This window comes from Thalassophryne amazonica, chromosome 23, assembly GCF_902500255.1.
Source record: "Thalassophryne amazonica chromosome 23, fThaAma1.1, whole genome shotgun sequence".
Lineage (NCBI taxonomy): Eukaryota > Metazoa > Chordata > Actinopteri > Batrachoidiformes > Batrachoididae > Thalassophryne > Thalassophryne amazonica.
The window spans coordinates 31,389,824-31,411,779 of NC_047125.1; the positions used below are offsets into that span (position 1 = coordinate 31,389,824).

At 41.4% G+C, this 21,956-nt stretch overlaps 1 protein-coding gene across 1 annotated transcript; it reads right to left on the reverse strand.

Annotated features, from left to right (window-relative positions):
• Nucleotides 1-10,094: 10,094 nt before the first annotated feature.
• On the reverse strand, nt 10,095-21,464 carry tox4b (TOX high mobility group box family member 4 b). The gene is given in 16 exon segments (XM_034164708.1): nt 10,095-11,379; nt 12,283-12,437; nt 12,529-12,679; nt 12,681-12,900; nt 12,903-12,981; nt 12,984-13,139; nt 13,464-13,544; nt 13,625-13,951; nt 15,332-15,592; nt 15,666-15,724; nt 15,727-15,783; nt 15,786-15,830; nt 15,833-15,898; nt 15,901-15,947; nt 16,046-16,179; nt 20,987-21,464. Coding segments are annotated over 16 exon segments (2,004 nt in total). The 5' UTR covers nt 21,095-21,464; the 3' UTR covers nt 10,095-11,321.
• Between the last annotated feature and the right edge of the window lie 492 nt (nt 21,465-21,956).

Below are 21,956 nucleotides of genomic sequence, written 5' to 3' on the forward strand. Positions count from 1 at the left end.
TGACTTGAAAATGACTTGGTGGTGACTTCGTCCCACCTCTGGTCTGTAGGTGGCTCAGAAACACAAATACATTTGATGCTATGGGTTCAATTCCCAAGAGTACAACTTGCATTTAAAATTCAAAAATTTTACATAAACAGCTTCAGAGGGTAAACTGTTCTGAGTTTTAGCTGTTATGGGTTCTAATCCAAGTACAACTTATATTTAAAGTCTAACAAACATGGTAAAACCTCTGAAGTTTGACAAAAACAGCCTTAGTGTGTCTGTTGGTGGCTCAGATGGTTGCAATGCTTATATGAAATATTGATGATATGGGTTCAATGCCGTGGAACACAGTTTATATGTAGAGTCTTACGAATACAAATTGTTTACTTTGGAGTTGAACCCATAGCAACATAACTTTAGAGCAGTCTTCCCACCATGTGAGCCATCAACAGACACCCACCAAAAGTGTTTTTGTTAAACTTCAGAGTTTTTAACTGTGCTTGTGAGACTTACAGTATAAGTTGTACTTCTTGGAGTTGAACCCATCACTGCTAAAACTCAGAACAGTGTACCTTCTAAAGCTGTTTTTGTCAATTTTTTACTGTGTTTTTAGATTTTAAACATAAGTTGTACTTTGGAGAATTAAACCCATAACATCAAATATAAACAAATATGTTTACACTACTGAACAGTGCTCCAGCTGAGCCACTTACAGACACAGACTAAAGTGGTTTTTGTCAGTATTTTGAGTTTTGACTGTTATTTAACATTAAATATAAATCAATCTTTTGGAAATTGAACCCATAACAGCAAAACCTGAAAGCAGTGCTCCAACCACCTCAGCCACCCACAAGTAGGCTCCAAAGATATATATTTGACAAACATTTGAGTTTTTACTATGTTTGTCAGCCTTTAAATATAAATTGTGCACCTGGGAATTGATCCCACAACCACCAAAACTGTTTTTGTCAGTCTTTTGAGTTTTTACTGTTTATTAGACTTGTAATATAATTTGTGCTCCTTGGAATTGAACCCATAACAAAAATGTTTTACAGCAACATGCCAACAACCTGAGCCATCAACAGACAACCATGAACCACCCCCTTTTTTTTTCAAACTTCAGATTTTTTACTGTTTGTTAGAACTTCAATACCAATTTTGCTCAAAAGATATATTTGACAAACATTTGAGTTTTTACTGTGTTTGTTAGACTTTAAATACAAAATTGTGTACCTGGGGAATGAACAAACATAGTAAAACATCTGAAATTTGACAACAACACAGGTGGGTGTCTGTTGATGGCTTAGATAGTTGGCATGCTGCACTAAAGTTCTGTTGTTATGGGTTCAATTCACAGGTGCACAATTTATATTTAAAGTATAACAACCAGGAAAACTCAAATGTTTGATAAAAGAAGCATTGGAACAGGTGTGTGGGTGGCTCAGAATGTTGGAATGCTGTTGTCAAGGGTTACTGTTAAGGGTTCAATTCCCAAGAAGGTAACATATTTTCTGGGTTCTACTCTAAGAAGTACAACTTATATGGAAAGTGAAAAGAACACAGTAAAAACTCTGAATTTTGGCAAAAACAGCTTTCACTGTGTCTGTTGACGGCTCAGCTGGTTGGTATACTGTTCTGACATTTTGTTGTTTGGGTTCAGTTCCCAGGAGCACAATTTATTTTTAAAGTCTAACAACCAGGAAAACTCAAATGTTTGATAAAAGTAGTGTTGGAGCAGGTGTGTGGGTTGCTCAGAATGTGGGAATGTTGTTGTCGAGATTTGCTGTTATGGGTTCAATTCCCAAGAAGATGACTTATATTTAAAAATTTGACAAAAACAGCACCTGATGGTACACTGTTGTGTTTCCTCCTTTCTAGGTTCTACTCTAAGAAGTAGAACTTATATGTAAAGTAAAAAGACACAGTAAAAACTGAATTTTGGCAAAAACAGCTTTGGAGTGTGTCTTTTGATGGCTCAGCCGGTTGGTATACTGTTCTAACATTTTGTTGTTTGGGTTCAGTTCCCAGGAGCACAATTTATATTTAAAGTCTAACAAACATAGTACACTCAACAAAAATATAAACGCAACACTTTTGGTTTTGCTTCCATTTTGTATGAGATGAACTCAAAGATCTAAAACTTTTTCCACATACACAATATCACCATTTCCCTGAAATATTGTTCATAAACCAGTCTAAATCTGTGATAGTGAGCACTTCTCCTTTGCTGAGATAATCCATCCCACCTCACAGGTGTGCCATACCAAGATGCTGATTAGACACCATGATTAGTGCACAGGTGTGCCTTAGACTGCCCACAATAAAAGGCCACTCTGAAAGGTGCAATTTTGTTTTATTGGGGGGGGGGGGGGGGATACCAGTCAGTATCTGGTGTGACCACCATTTGCCTCATGCAGTGCAACACATCTCCTTTGCATAGAGTTGATCAGGTTGTCAATTGTGGCCTGTGGAATGTTGGTCCACTCCTCTTCAATGGCTGTGCGAAGTTGCTGGATATTGGCAGGAACTGGTACACACTGTCGTATACGCCGGTCCAGAGAATCCCAAACATGCTCAATGGATGACATGCCCGGTGAGTATGCCGGCCATGCAAGAACTGGGACATTTTCAGCTTCCAAGAATTGTGTACAGATCCTTGCAACATGGGGCCGTGCATTATCCTGCTGCAACATGAGGTGATGTTCTTGGATGTATGGCACAACAATGGGCCTCAGGATCTTGTCACGGTATCTCTGTGCATTCAAAATGCCATCAATAAAATGCACCTGTGTTCTTCGTCCATAACAGACGCCTGCCCATACCATAACCCCACCGTCACCATGGGCCACTCGATCCACAACTTGACATCAGAAAACCGCTCACCCACACGACGCCACACACGCTGTCTGCCATCTGCCCTGGACAGTGTGAACCGGGATTCATCCGTGAAGAGAACACCTCTCCAACATGCCAAACGCCAGCGAATGTGAGCATTTGCCCACTCAAGTCGGTTACGACGACGAACTGGAGTCAGGTCGAGACCCTGATGAGGACGACGAGCATGCAGATGAGCTTCCCTGAGATGGTTTCTGACAGTTTGTGCAGAAATTCTTTGGTTATGCAAACCGATTGTTTCAGCAGCTGTCCGAGTGGCTGGTCTCAGACGATCTTGGAGGTGAACATGCTGGATGTGGAGGTCCTGGGCTGGTGTGGTTACATGTGGTCTGCGGTTGTGAGGCTGGTTGGATGTACTGCCAAATTCTCTGAAACGCCTTTGGAGACGGCTTATGGTAGAGAAATGAACATTCAACACATGAGCAACAGCTCTGGTTGACATTCCTGCTGTCAGCATGCCAATTGCACGCTCCCTCAAATCTTGCGACATCTGTGGCATTGTGTTGTGTGATAAAACAGCACCTTTCAGAGTGGCCTTTTATTGTGGGCAGTCTAAGGCACACCTGTGCACTAATCATGGTGTCTAATCAGCATCTTGATATGGCACACCTGTGAGGTGGGATGGATTATCTCAGCAAAGGAGAAGTGCTCACTATCACAGATTTAGACTGGTTTGTGAACAATATTTGAGGGAAATGGTGATATTGTGTATGTGGAAAAAGTTTTAGATCTTTGAGTTCATCTCATACAAAATGGGAGCAAAACCAAAAGTGTTGCATTTATATTTTTGTTGAGTGTAAAACATGTGAAGTTTGACAAAAACATCAACAGGTGGGTGTCTGTTGATGGCTTAGGTGGTTGGCATACTGCTCTAAATTATGTTGTTACGGGTTTAATTCCCAGGTGCACAATTTATATTTAAAGTCTAACAAACATCATAAAAACGCTTATGTTTGACAAAAAACAACTTGGGTGGCTGTTTGTTGATGGATGGCGTACTGATCTAAAGTTATGTTGTTATGGTTTCTGTCTTTTTGTTAGCACGACCAACTCTTACTCGTACAACACAGTAGGTCTCGCTTCCATCTTATGTCCTTGTGTCACAAATCAGTCCTGCCACTCTTCTCCCTCTTCCTCACCTCTCGACCCCACTCTCAACAAATTTTGGATTGTTGACTTCAAGTATTTGTACTCACTGACCTTCACCACCTCTGCTCCTTGTAACTGCACTATTCCACCACGCTCCTCATTCACACATAAGGATTCAGTCTTTCATTTCCCTTCTCTCCATAGCATATCTCCACCTGCTCATAGTCCATGGACACTCCTGTCTCATCTCATCCATCAGCATGGAGATCACAATTGCAACACAAAAGGGCTCAGAGCCTCTTTGAGGGAATCCACCTTGAACCCGTCCAGAGCTCTCAAGTTGAGATACGCTCAAGGAGTGATTTTTCGCTGAATCTTGTCTTGCAGGTCATAGCAGTGAAATGTTTCAGAATGTCATGCATTAGCATGAGAGCAAGAGAACATGTTGAGTCTCACGCTGAATGCATGAGACTTGACAGGACCGCTTTTATGCGCGAGTCTCACTTCAAATGAGTGAGACTTGAGAGCTCTGCCCATCTGTCCTCTCTGCTGCACACCACACCGCTGTCACCTTGTCCTCAAAACTATCCTGCACTACCCTCACATACTTCTCTGCCACTCGTCATGTCTACATACAAACCACAACTCCTCCATCAACACACTGAAAGTAAACACCAGATTCAGTTTTCTCAAAATAAAATCATGTCTCAGCTCATTGCTACTCTTCTAAGCATGACTCTTACACACCTTTTAATATCATAAAAATCATTTTTATACCCAGCAGCCTTTTAACAACCAATTCTCGACACTCAGGTCTTCAATGGACTACTGACTCAAGGTGATTCCTCAGTTTGGGTGGTGTTCCCAAAACATGTGCTTCAAAGCGTTACACCGGGATTTTCTAAGAATTCATTCCAGAGTATCACAGTCGCTGAAGCTTGAAGTTCAGTTACTTCATAAAGAAATGTATTTATTTATTTATTTATAAAAATATAGAAATGTGGACCAGAGCAGGTCAACAAGTGAGGGATGCCATCAACAGACTCACAACTGGTTAATTATTTACCCTATTACTCAATATTACTTGTACATTGTAGTTTATATCTGAATAATATTACCCACAAGTACTATAAAGATTACATTTGTAACAATACTCAGTTTAAACACTATTCACTTCAGGTATTTATTTTCCAGGACGTCATGATCCCGCGACAGCAAGTGACGCATTTGACATTTCCTGTTTGTTACGGGTGTTATTTTGAAAATGGCACCACCTTCAGGGCGACTAAGGTAGTACAAATGACGAATATTTGGCGAGAATCAAAATAAAGTGAAAATAAAATTATGATTAAAAATTAGATCTAAAATATAACCGATTATTTCTGGTGCCATGAAAGTTTCCACCCACGTCAAAGCTAATCTCACGTTTTATCAAATATATTAATGCCAACAGTGCAGCTTGTCGATTATTTCAACATTCTGCCCACATTTTAGTTTTGTTTTTTAACGTTGACGTTAACACCACAAACACGAACCTTTCAACCCCCAACAATTAAACCAATGAAATGCACGATTTTATTATTGATGTCCCATCGAACCAATAGCATGGGATTTAAAAGATGCGGCACCTCCCCCTCATTTTTAAAACGTTATGAAGCTTTTACATTTAAAAAAAAAAAATTCTATAAAAGGCCACATGACTTTTTATTTTTAAATTAGCTAACTTAAAGCAGCACAGTTAAGTGTTATCTTCTTTGTCTTTGATGGTCAGAAATGATTGCAAATATTTTGCTATTGTGTCACTTATTTTAAATTTGAGTGCTATATAAATATTTTTATTAATCATGAAAAAAAGTCTTGTGCCAACAAACGTATTGAACATAAACTGTTATATTTCACAATGAACATTTCCAGGATTTTTTTGTTTGTTTGTTTTTAGGAAGCAGCCATTTCATTTTTATACTTTAAAGCAGGGGTGCCCAACCGTTTTTGAACAGAGATCTACTTTTAAAGTTGACAATGTATCGAGATCTACAAAGCCATATGGAACGCCAAGGTGTAGCCGCAATATATTGTGCACCAATATAATAACACAATTTTCTGGCAGGTTTTAACAATAATAATGCATCATTGAAGTCAATGTGCATGGTGGAAAAGAATAAGCACAAGTAGGCCTAGGAGTGGCCTCAAGTTGGAAAAGTTGTTCCCTACCTTAGTGGGACTTCTGGCCCCGAGAGGAGGAAGCTGGTCTCTCATATTCCGGACAGTAGGAGCTGAGTTCAGTCGTAATCCAGCACTCAGACACTATCTGTCTGCATTCCATTCCAGATTTGGATTGATGTCAGGTGTTGCTCTGGATTTGAGCTCAATGTCATTTTTCAGTGTGAGGATCCAGGTTGAAGAGTGATGCCACTTTGGAGGATCTACAGTCCACATCTATATTTTCCCCAAATGGAAAACAGAGAAAACTGGCAACAGGCTCTTTGGATGCAAAGTCACTGAAGCACCTGTCAAATTTTGACAAGACGCTCTGCACGTGATCATCATAACGTGCACTCTCAGGCTCCGCCCAGTCTGTGTCCTGGTACTTAAGCTCTGTGTCCATGTGTGGAAAGATCTGCAGGTCTCATTGTTGCAACCTGCTTGATAGCACATGTAATTTGCTTTTAAATTTGCTTTCAAATCCAAAAGCTGTGCATGTTCAGCATGGTTTGAACATTTCAGAAATTCTTTAATTTCAGGCATAAAACAGCAGTTGCTTGGGGCAAGGAGCATGGTTTTTGCTTTATTTTTGTTAAAATAATTCACTGTATCCACACAAAAGATTAATTCTGGCTTAAATAAGGTGCCTGAGCCCAGTGAAGCACACACACACAAAAAAAAATCCAAGCAAACGGTGTAATTTCCAACGGTCCGTGAATGCAGCAGCAGCTGCAGAACAGAATAAATGCGTCCTCAGACTCCTGGCCCGAACAGAACACTGCACTTTTGTTGGCCACATTCATCACTCTTCGTATTTATGGACCATGAATCATTGTGCTGCTCGCCGACTTTTCGAGCGGGCAGAGGGGATTTAGCCGGGTTAGCATTAGAAGATAGCATCGCATTTCTTGTGAATCGTCTGAAATGCCGCTCCAAATTCCCTTTGTTCAGTAAAGCCACATTTACATTGCACGTAAGACAGATGGAATTACCAATCGAATAAATGAAAAAATAATGCAGGATGAAAATTATAATTGTTCTTATCCACCATAGAAGAAGAGCTCTTCTTCTACTCTGGCGTTTAACGGGCAGCCGGCATCCTTGTTGGTGCATTTCTGCCACCTGCTGCACCAGTCTGTTATAGCAGCATTAAATCCTCTCAAGTCCAGTGAAAGTTTTTTTTTTTTTCATGCGATCGAATACCAAAATGGTTTTGTCAAATTTCCGAGTTTTTACTGTTTGTTAAACGTTAAATATCAGTTGTACTTCTTGGAGTACAACCCATCAGGAAGAACACCCTCTAAATCTGCTTTTGTCAATTTTTTTCAATTTTAACTGTGTTTTTAGATTTTAAATATAAGCTGAACTCATCACACCAAAATTTCAGAGCAACATGCCAACCATGTGAGGTACAGATTCTCACCAAAGCTGTTTTTGTTGAACTTCAGAGTTTTTACGGTGCTTGTTATCCTTTCAAAATAAGTTGGACTTCTTGGAGTGAAACCCATAATGGCTCAAATTCGGAACTGTGTACCCTCGAAAGCCATTTTTCTCAAATTTTTAGATTTTAAATATAAGCTGTACGTTGGGGGATTGATTGAACAATAACATAAAATACATTTGCCTTAATAAACAGTGCTGCAGGCCTCTGAGCCACCTACAGACAGATGCCAAAGCACTTTATGTCAGTATTTTGAGCTTTGAGTGTGTTTCTCAGACATTAAATGTAAGTCATACTCTTGGGAATTGAACCAAAACAGCAATACTTTAGAGCAGTATTACAATCTTCTGTCCCACCCACAGATGTGTTCCTAAGTTTTTGTTTCGGGGTTTTTTTTTTTTTTTTTGGTCAAACTTTTGAGTTTTTAGTGTTTGACTTTAAATATAAATTGCGCCCCTGTGACTTGAACCCATAACAACAAAATAGAATTATTGCAACTATCTGAGCCATCAACTGACACTTTTCAAGGCTGTTTTTGTCAGCTTCAGTTTTATTGTTTGTTACACTTTAAATTGAGTTGTACTTGTTGGAGTAGAACCCATAATGGCTGAAACTCAGACCAGTGTACTCTCTAAAGCTGTTTTTGTTCATTTTTTACTGTGTTTTTAGATATAACTTGTACTCTTGGGAATTGAACCCATAACATCAAATATATTTGTACTACTGAACACCGTTCTACATTTCTGAGCCACCTACAGATACATAGCCAAGTGGTTTTTTGTCAGTATTTTGAGTTTTCACTGTTTCTTAGACATTAAATCCATGTCATACACTTGGGAATTGAACCCACAACAGCAAAACCTTAGTACAGTGTTCCAACCTTCTGAGCCACCCACAAATGTAATGAAGCTGTTTTTTGTCAAATGTGTTTGCTAGGCTTTAAATTTATTTGTACTCCTCAGAATTAAACCCATAACATCAACACCTCAGAGTTGTGTGTCCTCCAAAACCATTTTTTGTCAAACCTTTAGAGTTTTTACTCTTTCTTCTGACCTTCAATATAAATTGTGCTTCTGGGAATTGAACCTAAAACAACAAATTTTCAGAATAGTATGCCAACCATCTAAGCCACCAACAAACACCCTCTAAGGTGTTTTTTTTGTTTTTTGTCAAGTGTCAGTTTTTACTGTGCTTGTTAGACTTTAAATATAAAGTGTACTTCTTGGAGTAGAATCCATAATGGCTAAAACACAGAAACTTTACCTTCTAAAGCGTTTCTTGGTCAAATTTCAAATTTTTACTATGTTTTTAGATTTTAATATGTCATACACTTGGGAATTGAACCCATAACAACAAAATTTCAAAGCAGCATTCAAACCTTCTGAGCCATCCAAACACCTTTAGCAAATATTTTTCAGAAATCTTCATAGGTTTTACTGTTGGTTTGACTTTCAAGGAAAGTTGCGCCCCTGGAATTCGAACTCATAAAGTGTTCCAACCTTCTAAGCCACCTTCCAAAGTTCTTTTAACAGTTTAGCTTTGGTTGTTTTTTGTTATACTTTAAATGTAATTGTTCCCTCTCTGGGGAGTCAATCCCATAACATCAAGACTGTTAAGTGGCGTTGTAATCTTTCAAGCCATGCTAAAGCTGTTTTTTGTTCAACTTCAGAGTTTTGCTGTGTTTGAGTTCAACTATATGTTGTATTTCTTGGAGTGGAACCCACAACAGCAAAATTTCAGAAGAGCGTGCCAACCTTCTAAGCCAACTACTGAAAATCACCGAAGGTATTTTTGTCAAACCTTTGAGTTTTTACTACGTGTTAGACTTTAAATATAACTGTACTCCTGGGAATCAAACCCATAACATCAAAATCTCTGAAGATTAGAGCATCTGAAGCTGTTTTTGTCAAGCTTTTGATTTATTTTTTACCTATAACTTGAACTCCTGGTAATTGAACCCACAACAGCACAGCTGCAGAGCAGTGGTGCAACTTTCTAAGCCACCTACAGAAAACCTAACAAAGCTTTTGGGAATCAAACCCATAACATTAAAACCTCAAAGGAATGTTCTAACCTTCTCAGCCACATACAGAGACATTCCAAAACTCATTTTTGTCAAACTAGATATTATACTTTGTTTGCTTTTAATACAAGTTGTACTCCTGGGATTTAAACCCATAACAGCAAAACCAGGCCAGTGCCCCAACCTTCTATGCCACCTAGATTCCTTTAAATGCTTTTTGTCAAATTTGAGCTTTGACTGTTGAACTGCAAAGGGCAGCTGGATGCCTGAGAATCAAACCTATAACAATTAAAAGTCCAAACAGCCTTTGACCCAGTTTGGGTGAGATTTGAACCCAGAACATCAGAGAGGCTGTCTAACAGGATGCACCACAGACCGGCTCAGAAGTTATTTTGTTATAAGTGCTGTCTATAAACATTTTTATTAAATCATAAAAAAAAGGTCTTGTGCCAACAAACGTATATTAAACATAAAATATTTTATTTCACATGGAACATTTCCAGGATGATCCAGTTATTTCATCTGAGTGGGAAATGTTTCAGGAAGCAGCCATTTCATTTTTACATCTTAAAGCCTGTTCCTGGTGTCACAGGTTCCAACTTCGGGTTTTCTCCTCCTGTAGTGTCACAGCTGCTCCACGTGGGCGTGGGATTTATTCACACACGTCACCTTTGATAAAGCTGCACGAGTAAACGGCGCCGGAATCCCAGTGTGTGGGTGTAGCATCAGTAGATGAAGACAGAAATCTGACATTTGACCTCTGATTCATCTTCCCACGGCGGATGTGGACACCATGTAAGTGTGACCCACATTTAGTTTAAATCAGGAATAAAAAAAAATAAAAAAAATAAAAAAGAAATCCTTGACCTTTGCCTAAATTAAATCTTTCAAGGTAATTTTGGGGTCGACCTCCACTGATGGACCACATTTAGTAGAAATCAGCAAAAAAGCCTGAGAGGGACACAGACAGACAGACAGACAGACAGACAGACATGACCTTTGACGAATTTGATGCCATGCACAGTTTGAGATATGTGCCATGCTTGGAGGCATTTTTGATCTTTGACCTTACCAAAACAAACCCTGTAAGGTCAGTTCCGGGCTCAACTGTCATTCACACATCAAGTCCGACAGAAATCATCCAAACGTCTGAGGAGCAGCAGGGGAACAAACAGACGCGTCTCAAAATTATTGTGCGGTTGTTTTAGGGTAAAAAAAAAAGAAAAAGAAAAAAAAAAAAAGAACACTGGTTGTAGAGCTCAACCCACAGCAGATTACCTCGACGAGGAAAACTGTTTGTGAAATGAGCCGCACAGACTCCCAGAAATCCTGATTCTCCACTTTGCGTTTCTTCGTCATTAAAATGTCCATTATTTTAAACTCACAAGAAATGATTTGTAGAAGGTCGGGAGCCGCTGAGCCGTGGGTTCCGTTTGTTCTTCGTTATACCTGCGGTGAGCTGCTGCCATCACCAGCGTCCCACAGCCTGGATACCGCTGCTTCGCGCAGGACAGCGAGCGAGCTGTTCAATCACAGACTTATGAAAACCTTCCCATGATTCTCTGCCACAGTTCACCTCTCCATGACAACATGAAGTTCACTCATTAACTGTCTGTTTGCATTTTATTTGTGTCCGTCCTGTCTGCTCGGTGCAGCACTCCTCCGTCTGAGCCATCCCTTTTTTGTCTATGTGACAGTGGCAGAGTTCTGCCCCCGGATGGCGCACCAGGCCATGAACACATCCCTGTAGAAAACAGAGGAAAATAAAATTTAGCAGGACTCTGTTATTTCAGGAATCGTGTCGGCACCTAAAGAACTAAAAGGACCATTACCCAGACTTTATATTTACCATCTCAGGGATCCGACACCATCACCTCAGTTAAAGCTCCAGTCCCTTTGGATTTTTTATACCAATGAAGTCACGAAAAATATTTTCTTTAACACCACTGGAATTTTGTTCCAGAGTGTTCACACACAGGATCCATAATCCTGAATTGCTTAACTCAGGTTCTTCTCCTCCAACGCAAATTACAATTGTATGAAAAATAATTCAGGATTTTGACCCAACTGGGTTCAAACACAGCGACAAGATGAGTGATACTGAATTATAAGTCACATTTAGTTTAACATATATTTCACCAGAATCTAAGAATAAAATTGTAACATTGTGGAAAGACTAAGTCACACACACCAGCCAAACGAACACAGACTAAATATCGATAATGAAGACGGCAGATGATCAGAGGTCCAGGTGGAAAGAAATCAGGATAAAGTATGGACGCATCTCAATTTACTGGACATCTGTTGGACAGGTAAGCTGACACTCACACACGTGTCTGCTGTGTCAGTGATCAATACCAGAACCTGACCGATGTATCGGTTAGTTGATAATATCAAGCCAATGTGTCAGTATCTGTATTATTTTTGGCGAATTAAAAACTTTTATTTTACAGAATAAACACTGCAGGAAAAAAAAACACTTTGGCTGTTGGAAATTGTGTCTTTTTGTTGTGTGTCCAGTAGAGGGTGCTTTGATGTCATTGTTGACAGTGCTGTCAAGCATAGCTGGGACCCCCTTTCCTGCTTGGACACATTAGCTACAAGAGACAGAGGAAAAGCAGCGTGCAAAGAAGGAGTTGTTTGTCACCTGCAGTGCGTGGCGACACACTCGTTGCTACAGTACTCCTTGTCCCAGTCTTGGCTCTCCACCGCGGGATTGGTGCAGCCGGCCCGCACACAGATGTTCTCCATGGCAGCGGGCGTCACACTCGGCCTGGGGATGACGTTCACCTCCACCTGCATCTGAGAGATGCAGAGAGACATTTAAGCGATCACCCCGAGGTGCTGATGTTTAATATAAACTTTATGATGTAGAGCGTTTCGCTGAGCTCACCCCTTCTTCCATGTCTGTTACTTCCCCTCCCGCCACCGCGTGTCCCATGTCCACAGCCATCGATGTCGCCGTCAACATGGGCGTTTCATCTGTCGATGACACTATAATGGGCGCGCCTGAATCTGACTGCCGCGACAGCGGCACTACTTGATCTGAGTGGAGGCGGGGCTGTAGCAGCGGCTGCACCGCCACCTCGTGGTTTCGCCTGCAGTGGAGGCGGGGCCTGTGCGTGGACCATCTGCTGTAGTCTGGGCGGAGGCGGGGTGCTCTGCATCTGCTGCAACGGTGGCGGCTGTCGGGAGGAGGAAGTGACCGCCACTGTAACCATTACGCCACCAGATGGCAGCTGTGTCTGTTTGTTGGTGATCTTGGTGGTAGTGTGGGGGGGTTCTGGGCGGCGTGCGACACTTGGGGCTTGATGGCGCCTGTGCGAGAGCGCGTGGTGACCTGTGGGTCAGGTCCAGGATGATGTTGGAGGTGCAGATGTGGTGATCGTGTTCTCCTCGGGGTTGTAATGTGGGACCTGGTGGTCGAGGAGCCAGTGTGGCCACAGTAGGGGGCGGAGCTGGTGGCGGAGGTGACGGGGACGTGTCCATGACTTCAATCGGAGCCTGATGAGGACAGAAAAAAATAAAAAAAAATATGCAAGTAAAATATTATTAAAGCACAACATCGTGTCATATATCGTGATTGAATAAAGATTAGAGTTCACCATTTGTAGAGTCAAACTAATATATCATTTAAAATGTAAAATCAGAAACCAGGAAATTAAAAAAATATTCAAGGACTGTTTTACTTTTGATAAACTGTGTCATTGTTTTAGTTCTAACATATTTAATGGCATGTCAGACGTTAAGTATTCAGTCGTTACATGTTTGGCTCATTAGTCAGCAGTACTTAAAGATTTTTTTTTTTTTTTTTTAAATGTGACTGACCTGAGAGGCGCGGTTCTCTCTGTACTCCGCCAGCGCTTTCAGGTAATCTCTCTTTGCCACTTCGTTTTTCCTCTTGTACACCTGAGAAAAAGTGAAGCTCCTTTAACGAGCAGCTGATTCATGAGAACACAGAGCTTTAACCTGCATTCATTTTCTTGTACCTGCTTCTGCTCCTCCCCCAGACTGTCCCACATGGACGCCACGATCTTAGAAACCTCCCCAAAGGTGGCGTTGGGATTCTGGCCCTTAATGGCAGCCTGAGTGTCCCTGAAGAACAAGGCGTAGGCCGACACGGGCTTCTGAGGCTCGTTAGGATCTTTCTTCCCTTTCACCTTCCCCCTCTTCCCGCCTCCCGCTCCTCCTTTCCGCCCGGCAGCTGGAGAGATGCTGGAGGCGGGAGCGGAGAGCAGGGACTCGGACAAAGACGGATCGAGGGAGATGACTCCGGCTGAGACGGCCAGAGACACCGGCGACTCCACGAGGACACTCTGACAGGAGACAAACACATCAGAGAGTTAAAATAAAGAACTGGTCCGACAAGTGTTAGCATGCGCAGATTGGCATTGTTATGTCAGACAGAAATATATTTGTTAATTAAGGCAATCAGGAAGTAATTCTGTAGCCCCGCCCACTCCCAGAATGGGAGTGCAGAATGCTGACTGCTGAGAAATGTGAGCAGTTTCTTCATCCACTAAAACTTTAAGATGAAAGCATTTTGAATTTTATTTTTTAAAGATACGCCTGGTGCAGTGGTGGGCACAGATAACCAAAAAATTTACTTCGATAACAGATAATCAGATAACTGAAAAGTTATCTTTGATAAAGATAAAACAATAACCCGCCCAGAAATGTATCGGAAGTTACAGATAACCGATAACAGATAAATTTCAATATTACCTCTGACACATCTACAACTAATAGTTGAACAAATTTAATAGCTTATAATAATATTAAAAACAACAACAGACCCCAACAATGAGACCACACTTTTCTTTCAACATTTGGCCCCTGCTGGAAGCTCTTGTTTACTACAGAGCTCCCAGCACAGAGACACTCCGGTCAGGCGCAGGTCTTGAAAAATAAAGTCATGCTGACTTATGGTTTTGATTATAAATAACATTAATACCGATAGAATAACTCCATTAATGTCAATTATGTCATTTGTACAAAGTTAAAATATAACATATCTTTTAATGTTGAATAATGCACTAATTCTGAGGTTCTGTTTCTCATTTGTCTGCAGAGGATTGAGATGCTTTTTATACAAGCGGCTCTCTTCTGTTTGCAAAGGTTATAGCTGTGCGTCTGTTACAGAACTTTAACAGGTGAGTGCTAAACTAATTTTAAAAATGCTTGTCGCTGTACAGCTTTATTTTGTTTATCGGTTTAAAAGTTATCGGACAATGATTAATCGGAAGATAATTGGTCCAATAATGGTTTTTAAAGTTATCTAAAAAGATAATCCGATAAAGAAAACATTATCTTCGATAATTATCTGTTATCGGATTATCAGAAGTGTGCCACCACTGGCCTGGTGTCAGATTTCTTTCAGCCATCACCAGTGTTGCCAGATTTGCAGAGCAAAAAAGGCAACAGTGGCTGTTACAACAAAACCAATGCTGACCTCCAACATTTACACAACAAAGCAAAATCCAGAATGGCTTGAAGTAAGCAGACCTGGCAACACACATACAGGTCTGCTTACACACAAACTCTTCACGCGGTGAGAACACAATCGAACTTCGCTTCACTTGAAGAAGAGCTAAGCTAACGCTGTCACACTATTATTCCTCCAGCTATTGTCATGGCAACAAATCATCATAAAAAGAGTCCAGGCAAAGACATCACTGCCACTTTAAGAGACTCACCCTCCTGAAGTCGTCCATGTCATCGTCCTGGAGCGAGCTGGTGGGTGACGTTGTGGGTGACAGAGGATGATCAGGTGACTGAGGGCGCTGCAGTAAGTTCCCGCCCACTAGGCCCAGCCCTAACTGTGCGTTGAGCTCTGACTGGTCAATAGTGGTCAGCTGGTTAGTCCCGAGTAAAGCTTGGCTCATGTCAGTCAGCGGGACGTCAATGGTCACTGGGGACGAGCTGCTGAACTGGGAACCAATGGGATGGCCAAGATCCTGCCAAAGATAAACAACAGCGGTAATAACAAGGATGTGGTACTTCTCAAATTCAATGTACAGTCCTCCTCACCATCCCCAGCGACGACCCCAGCAAAACGCCCCCTGCTGACTGTGTGATGACTCCCAACTCAGGTGCTCCAGCCCCTGAGAGGAGGGGGTGACGAAGTGGGAGGCAAAGGACGGGTCGTGCCCTTGACCACGGCGTTACCGGGCACCCACCACGCGTCCTGAGGACGGCGTCCGACAGCTCCCCGAAGTGAGACACCACATCGGACACGGTGAGCGCCGAGTCCGGGTCCAGCGGATGGGCGGAATCTCAAACTCCTCATCGCCGAGGCTCGGGGGTGAATGTCTGGAAGACCAAAGAGACGGAAGCAGCACAACAGGTGATCATTTTCGAAATAAAAGTCGGTTGATTATTTCACAGAAAATCTTGGAATTTTTCTTGACAAATGGTTATTTTTACCAATCAACGGACTACTCATGTCAGGTGAAGAGGAGAGGAAAAGTTATACCTCTGAAGACGAGAGAAAAGGATGACTGGATCCAGAAATGGTCAGGTAGTTATCGTTGCTTCCCGGGAACTGAAAGATCCGGAGAGAAAAACTCAGTTACTGTTCCACCCACCGATGAATGTCTTCTTTTTGTTGTTTTTTTTTTTTTAAACCAGATGCAGATCTGAAAGTTTTTTTTTTCAACTTTACAAAGCAAACCACACGTTTCAAAAACGTGAAGCTCCGCAAGGATTCAGTCTGAGCAGCGAGTGGCCACAATAATGTTTCACTTACTTTGTCAAACATTTCAACAGTGACACTTTATGAAGTGACACTTTACGCAAAGAAAAGAAAAAAGTCACTTGACAATCCAGCCGCAGTGTTGTATAAAGTACCGGAAAATCACACTTAAGTAAAAGTACAGATACCCATTAAAAAAATGACTTTGGTAGACGTTCAAGTCACTGATTGAAATGCTACTCAAGTAAAAGTCTTAAAGTATCTAGTATTTATTGTACTTAAGTGTGACAAGTAATGTACAACTAAATGTACTCAAGTACTGAAAGTAAAGTACAAGTAAATGTTAATAATCAAAAACGGACGGATTTTTTTATATTACAAAGTTTATCTAGTCTTGTAAATGACTGGTAGTATTAGTCAAAGTACTGAAAATTGTGCACATCACACAAAACACTTCAGAAACAAGGTTTCAAAACCTAAACGAGAGTAGGCTACTCACTAGGTGTTCACAGGAAACAGTCATTTATAGTTATTTTCACTGTTACATGGTTTTATCTTTTCTGTTTTGTTTTCATCAGGTTCTTTTTGTCTCTTTCTCTAAAAACTGTATTGTAACATTATTAGTCTATTATTATTGACTATTATTGTCTATTATGTAGACTATTATTGTTGTTGCTATTATTAATATATGAATAAAAATAAATTAAAAAAATTACAGTTTGACTCTTACCACAACGAACGCTAAGCTATTAATTATACAGAAAACAAATCAACACCAACGTCCTGATGCAAACAGCTTAATGCTAACTTTAACATTGAAAACGCCATAGACATGATAACGTGTTAGCATCGGTCCCGTTTTTAAGTTATAAAATACATCTATCAACTGTTTCAGAAGATCATAACACATCGGTTTAACATAAAAATATTACTCACAGACATATGCTCTTCAGGGTTTTAGCGAGGAAAAATTAGGATAAAGCGACAATGAATCCACGAATCATAGATCGAAGCACTGCTTTGATCTGCGAATCCCTGCTTCGATTGGTTCAAGGTTCAAAGCAAAGCTGCGCTGCAGAAAAGTTGATTACAGACCCGCTGCTGTTCTGTAATCAATGTAGAGAAATTAGCATTTTCCTGACAAACAAGTGCGCAAGTGCGCAACTGCAAAAAAGCCTACCGGACATACCTCATGACAAATCGGCCCTGACTTCGTTGCAGTCACTAGTAATCAGTGGTATCTCTGGGTGAAAACACGACTTTTTTCGTGTGTGTGTTTTTTTTTTTTTTTTGGTAACGAGTAACGGCATGGCGCATAGAAAATGTATTGGAGTAAAAGTATGCCATTAAGGTTGGAAATGTAGTGAAGTAAAAGTGAAAGTAAGCTGAATTTAAAAAACTCAAGTAAAGTACAAAGTCTCCCAAAACGTACTTAAGTACAGTAGTGAAGTATTTTTACTTCGTTACTATACAACACTGTCCAGCTGACTGATACAGATTTTTAGGGTCCAATTCGCTGTTTCAACGCTGTGAATCTTGTGCCGTCTCACGGTTTGTGACTCACGCAAGAGGTCTGTTTCAGCAGTGTTCCAGTTCCAGGCACAAGGTCAGCAAACCTCGAGAAGTATGGACAATAAGACAACATCGTGGCACAGCAGAAGTCCGTCACAGGTGCAACACCTCCTCTGGATAACCCTTCAACTTGGGAAGATGTGTCATCATCATAACCACCCGTGAACTCGCTCGATCAACGCCACCCACATCCTCGATAGCTACTCTTTACATGCGTTGCGAGACGCCGGAACTCTGCTGGTGGCGCGGTGCATTCTGGGAAGTGCAGGGGGGCCACCAGGGGGATAAAGGGAAACGTTAAAGTACCGAATACAGATATTAAAATTATGATAACAAAATATATCTGCCGACATATACAGAACCTTTTAATAATTTTTTTTCTGCATTGTTTATTCTGTAAAATAAATGCTTTCATATCAGCAAAAATAATGCAGATACTGATACGCTGGTGAAAGGCTCACATCGGTCGATATGAGGGTTGCATGTGAACCGTAACGTTGGATCGTTTAAATAAAAATGGGTGCTCTACCAATAGCAATTCACGTTGCATACAGTATCAATACCAACAGCCTTAATTATATTGGATCTGGGGTTAGATTTAGCATCAGGAATACGTTCAGTTGGTCCTTGGAGAGTCTGTCCAAACTGTCTACTAATTCCAACAGTAATCGTCATTTAGAGTTTCAAACCACTGGATCATCAAGTGCTGTCATTACCCATAAGGCAATGTGGCACAGCACTACAAATCACATGCAAAAAAATCATCCACATTTTCAACTCTCATATGAGTCTACAAGGACAAAGCTGAGACATGTGTGCACATCATTTAGGAGAAGATAACTCAACGCTTCTAGCTGAATATGACCCCAATGAACAATTTGGGATATGTGCCAAAATCTCTATCTGGGACCAGCAACCTGAGAATGACCGCTCCCTTTTTCATCCCAAGTGTTACTTCAAATTCAGATGTATTTTCTAATCTGCAGCAGCTATAGATTTTCCAAAGTATTCAATATGTTCAGAATGACCGGCACGTGTTTGGGAGGGTCACAAAAAAGTGTAAATTTTCTATTTTGATATTTTAAGAGAAATGGCTAAAATAAGTGGGTCAACTTATTACCGTACAAAGAAAGAAAACAAACATTTGCCAAATATAATGAAATTTTGTTTTCAGTCATACTGTTATCAATGGAATATTGATATAAAGTGAAAAATAGAAAACAAAACTTGTTTCTTTAGCAGACAACAGTATCTAGAGATCTTAAATGACTTAAAATTATTATTAGGGAAATTTCCCAACAGCCAACTACCCAGAACGTTTAAATGAGTAAATATGTAACTTTAGTGAAGATCTCACTAAACCATTCAATTGGTAGTAGCGACAGGCGACGTGTACAAAGGGCAAGGACTTAACGCGAGCTTATGACCTGCGATTACTTCTTCATTCATGGGAAATAACTGCATTACCCAATCCCCATCACGAGTGGAGTTCACTGGGTTACCTGTGCCTCTCCGCGAAGGGTAGGCACATGCTGATCCAATCAATGTGGCAAGCGTGCAGCACCAGACATCTAAGGGCATCACAGACCTGTTACTGCGCAATCTTGTGTGGCTGAATGCCACTTGTCCCTCAAAGAAGTTGACGCCGACTGCACGGGCCCTGTGTGACTCCCCAGTCCCCATTGTGGAGTCCTTCCATTACCTGTGGATGACCATCACCCAGGACCTCAAATGAGAGCTGAACGTCAGCTCTCTCATCAAGAGAGCACAAGAGAGGATGGACTTTCTGCAGCAGCTGAGGAAGTTCAACCTGCCAAAAACAATGATGATGAACTTCTACACTGCCATCGAGTCCATCATCTCCGTCTGGTATTCTGCTGCCACTGCTAAGGACAGGAGCAGACTGCAGCATTTCATCCACACAGCAGAGAAGGCGTTTGACTGCAGTCTGCCATCCCTACAGGACCTGCATACCTCCAGGGCCCTGAGGTGAGCAGGGAAGATAGTGGCTGATCCCTCTCATCCAAAATGCCAACTTTTTGTCACCCTCCCCTCAGGCAGATGGCTGAGGTCCATCAGGATTAAAACCTCAAGACACAAAAACAGCTGCTTTCCATCCTGAGCTAGACATAAATAATGCCAGAGACCCCCATTTACCCCTGCCTCCCCCCCTCCCCCCCAAAGTACAGATTGATCATCCCCGGCACCGAAACGTTCTGTACATCTGCATGCCTTTGCACAGCCCCATTCCACTATGTTATATTTATTTGGCAGTGAACACAGTCTTGCCGATTTGTCTACTTGACCTCCTTCACTTCTTACAGAAGTATTTTTTTCCTTTTTTAAATTGTTGTTTATGCTCCAATGACACCATGATCAAATTCCTTGTATGTGAGAACTTACTTGGCAATAAATTTGATTCTGATGTGGCGATTCCAGACTCCATGTAGGTCGTTTGACCTCATGTTTTCTAGGGGTTTTCTCTTAGAATATCAAAATTTGAAATTTTACACGCTTCTATGACTTTTCTAAACATGTACTTGTCATTCTGAACATACTGAATACCTTGGAAAATCTGTAGCTGCTGAAGTCTAGTAGATACAGCTGCATTTAAGCAACACTCGGGGACAAAAAGGGTTGTGGTCATTTCGGGTTGTTCGTCCTGGATAGAGATTTTGGCACATATCCCAAGTTGTTCACTGAGGTCATATAAGTCTAGAAGAGTTGAGTTATCCTCTCTTAAATGATGTGCATATATGTCTAAGCTAAGTCCTAGACTTTATTAAAAGGTCTTGCTGGGATAGAGCATTTCAGCTCGGACACACGAGAACAAAACCAAGTCAAGAGAAAGTCTGCATTGTCATATCTGTATTCTGAGTAATGACAGGACACTGAAATACAGATTTGTAAATGTACTAGTCATTAAAGGATCTTGGGGAGGGGTTCCATCCAAATCCCACCCCCTGGCTACGCCTATGGTGAGAGACGACTGACAATCATCAAACACCACAAAACATATGGGTCAAGATCAGACAAACGGAACCCATCACAAATCCCGGGTCCTGACCACAGCGGATCCAGTCACCTTGTTGTCGGTGTCAAATCCATTGAAGGACTGCGGGTCCAAGAACTCTGCATCGCCGTCGTGGTGCCCGCTTCCGTCTGTCAGATCCGAATAAAAATTCAGGTCCATCGTCTCAGCTGGACCTCATGTGAGAGGGACGGAGTTCACACACAGCTTTAGCCCAGGTTCTGTCGCATATGCCAGTCAGCAACCGTGCCAAAAATAACCCGTGTGCCCGCTAGCAAACAGGTTAACGTGGCTCCTAGCGCGGGTTTAGCTTTAGCCGAAAGCTGCGGCGCCGCCTATCGGTCCGCAAACGCAGCATTCAGACAAAGACCGCAGACACCACGCTTCAGTTACGGGTAACACGTCGGGCTCATCGAGAACATAATAACAGCAATCATCTTTCAAATGTGCCTGCGGACGAAGACAAACAACTAGCCGCTATTCTTCGTGTTGGCCTGGGCCAGGCTGCTCAATGGAACCCGAGTCACGGATGAGAGGCCGCTTCGTCAAGTTAACGGCACAGAACCCGTCCTAAAACGTTTCAAAAATAAAAGGATTTAAGTTAAGTACAGTCCACGCAGTTTTTCCAATCATAAATATTCCAGAATTGGAGCTCGACCATACTGTAATTATGCTACTGTGCAAAAGTCCTGTAAGTGTCAAATCCATGGTCCTGAAGTGTAAGTAAATCATAATGCTAACTCCAAAGCCGTGAAGGAAAAACAACTTGCAAGGTTGCAAAGCAGCTTACATCAGTTTTTTACAGAACCTGATTCTGACACGAGAAGTCAGACTTCGAAGTGCAAGCTGTTGTCTCACGTGAAACTGCGGTGTCTGACAGCCAACACACAAAATCTGTGGTCCAGACCTCAGACCAGGGCTCTGCAGTTTACCTTCATCAAAAAAAAAAAAAAAAAAAAAAAAAAAAAGGGAGATTTTGAGGACAACAGGACAGGTCCAATCTGACAGTATCACCACATACACA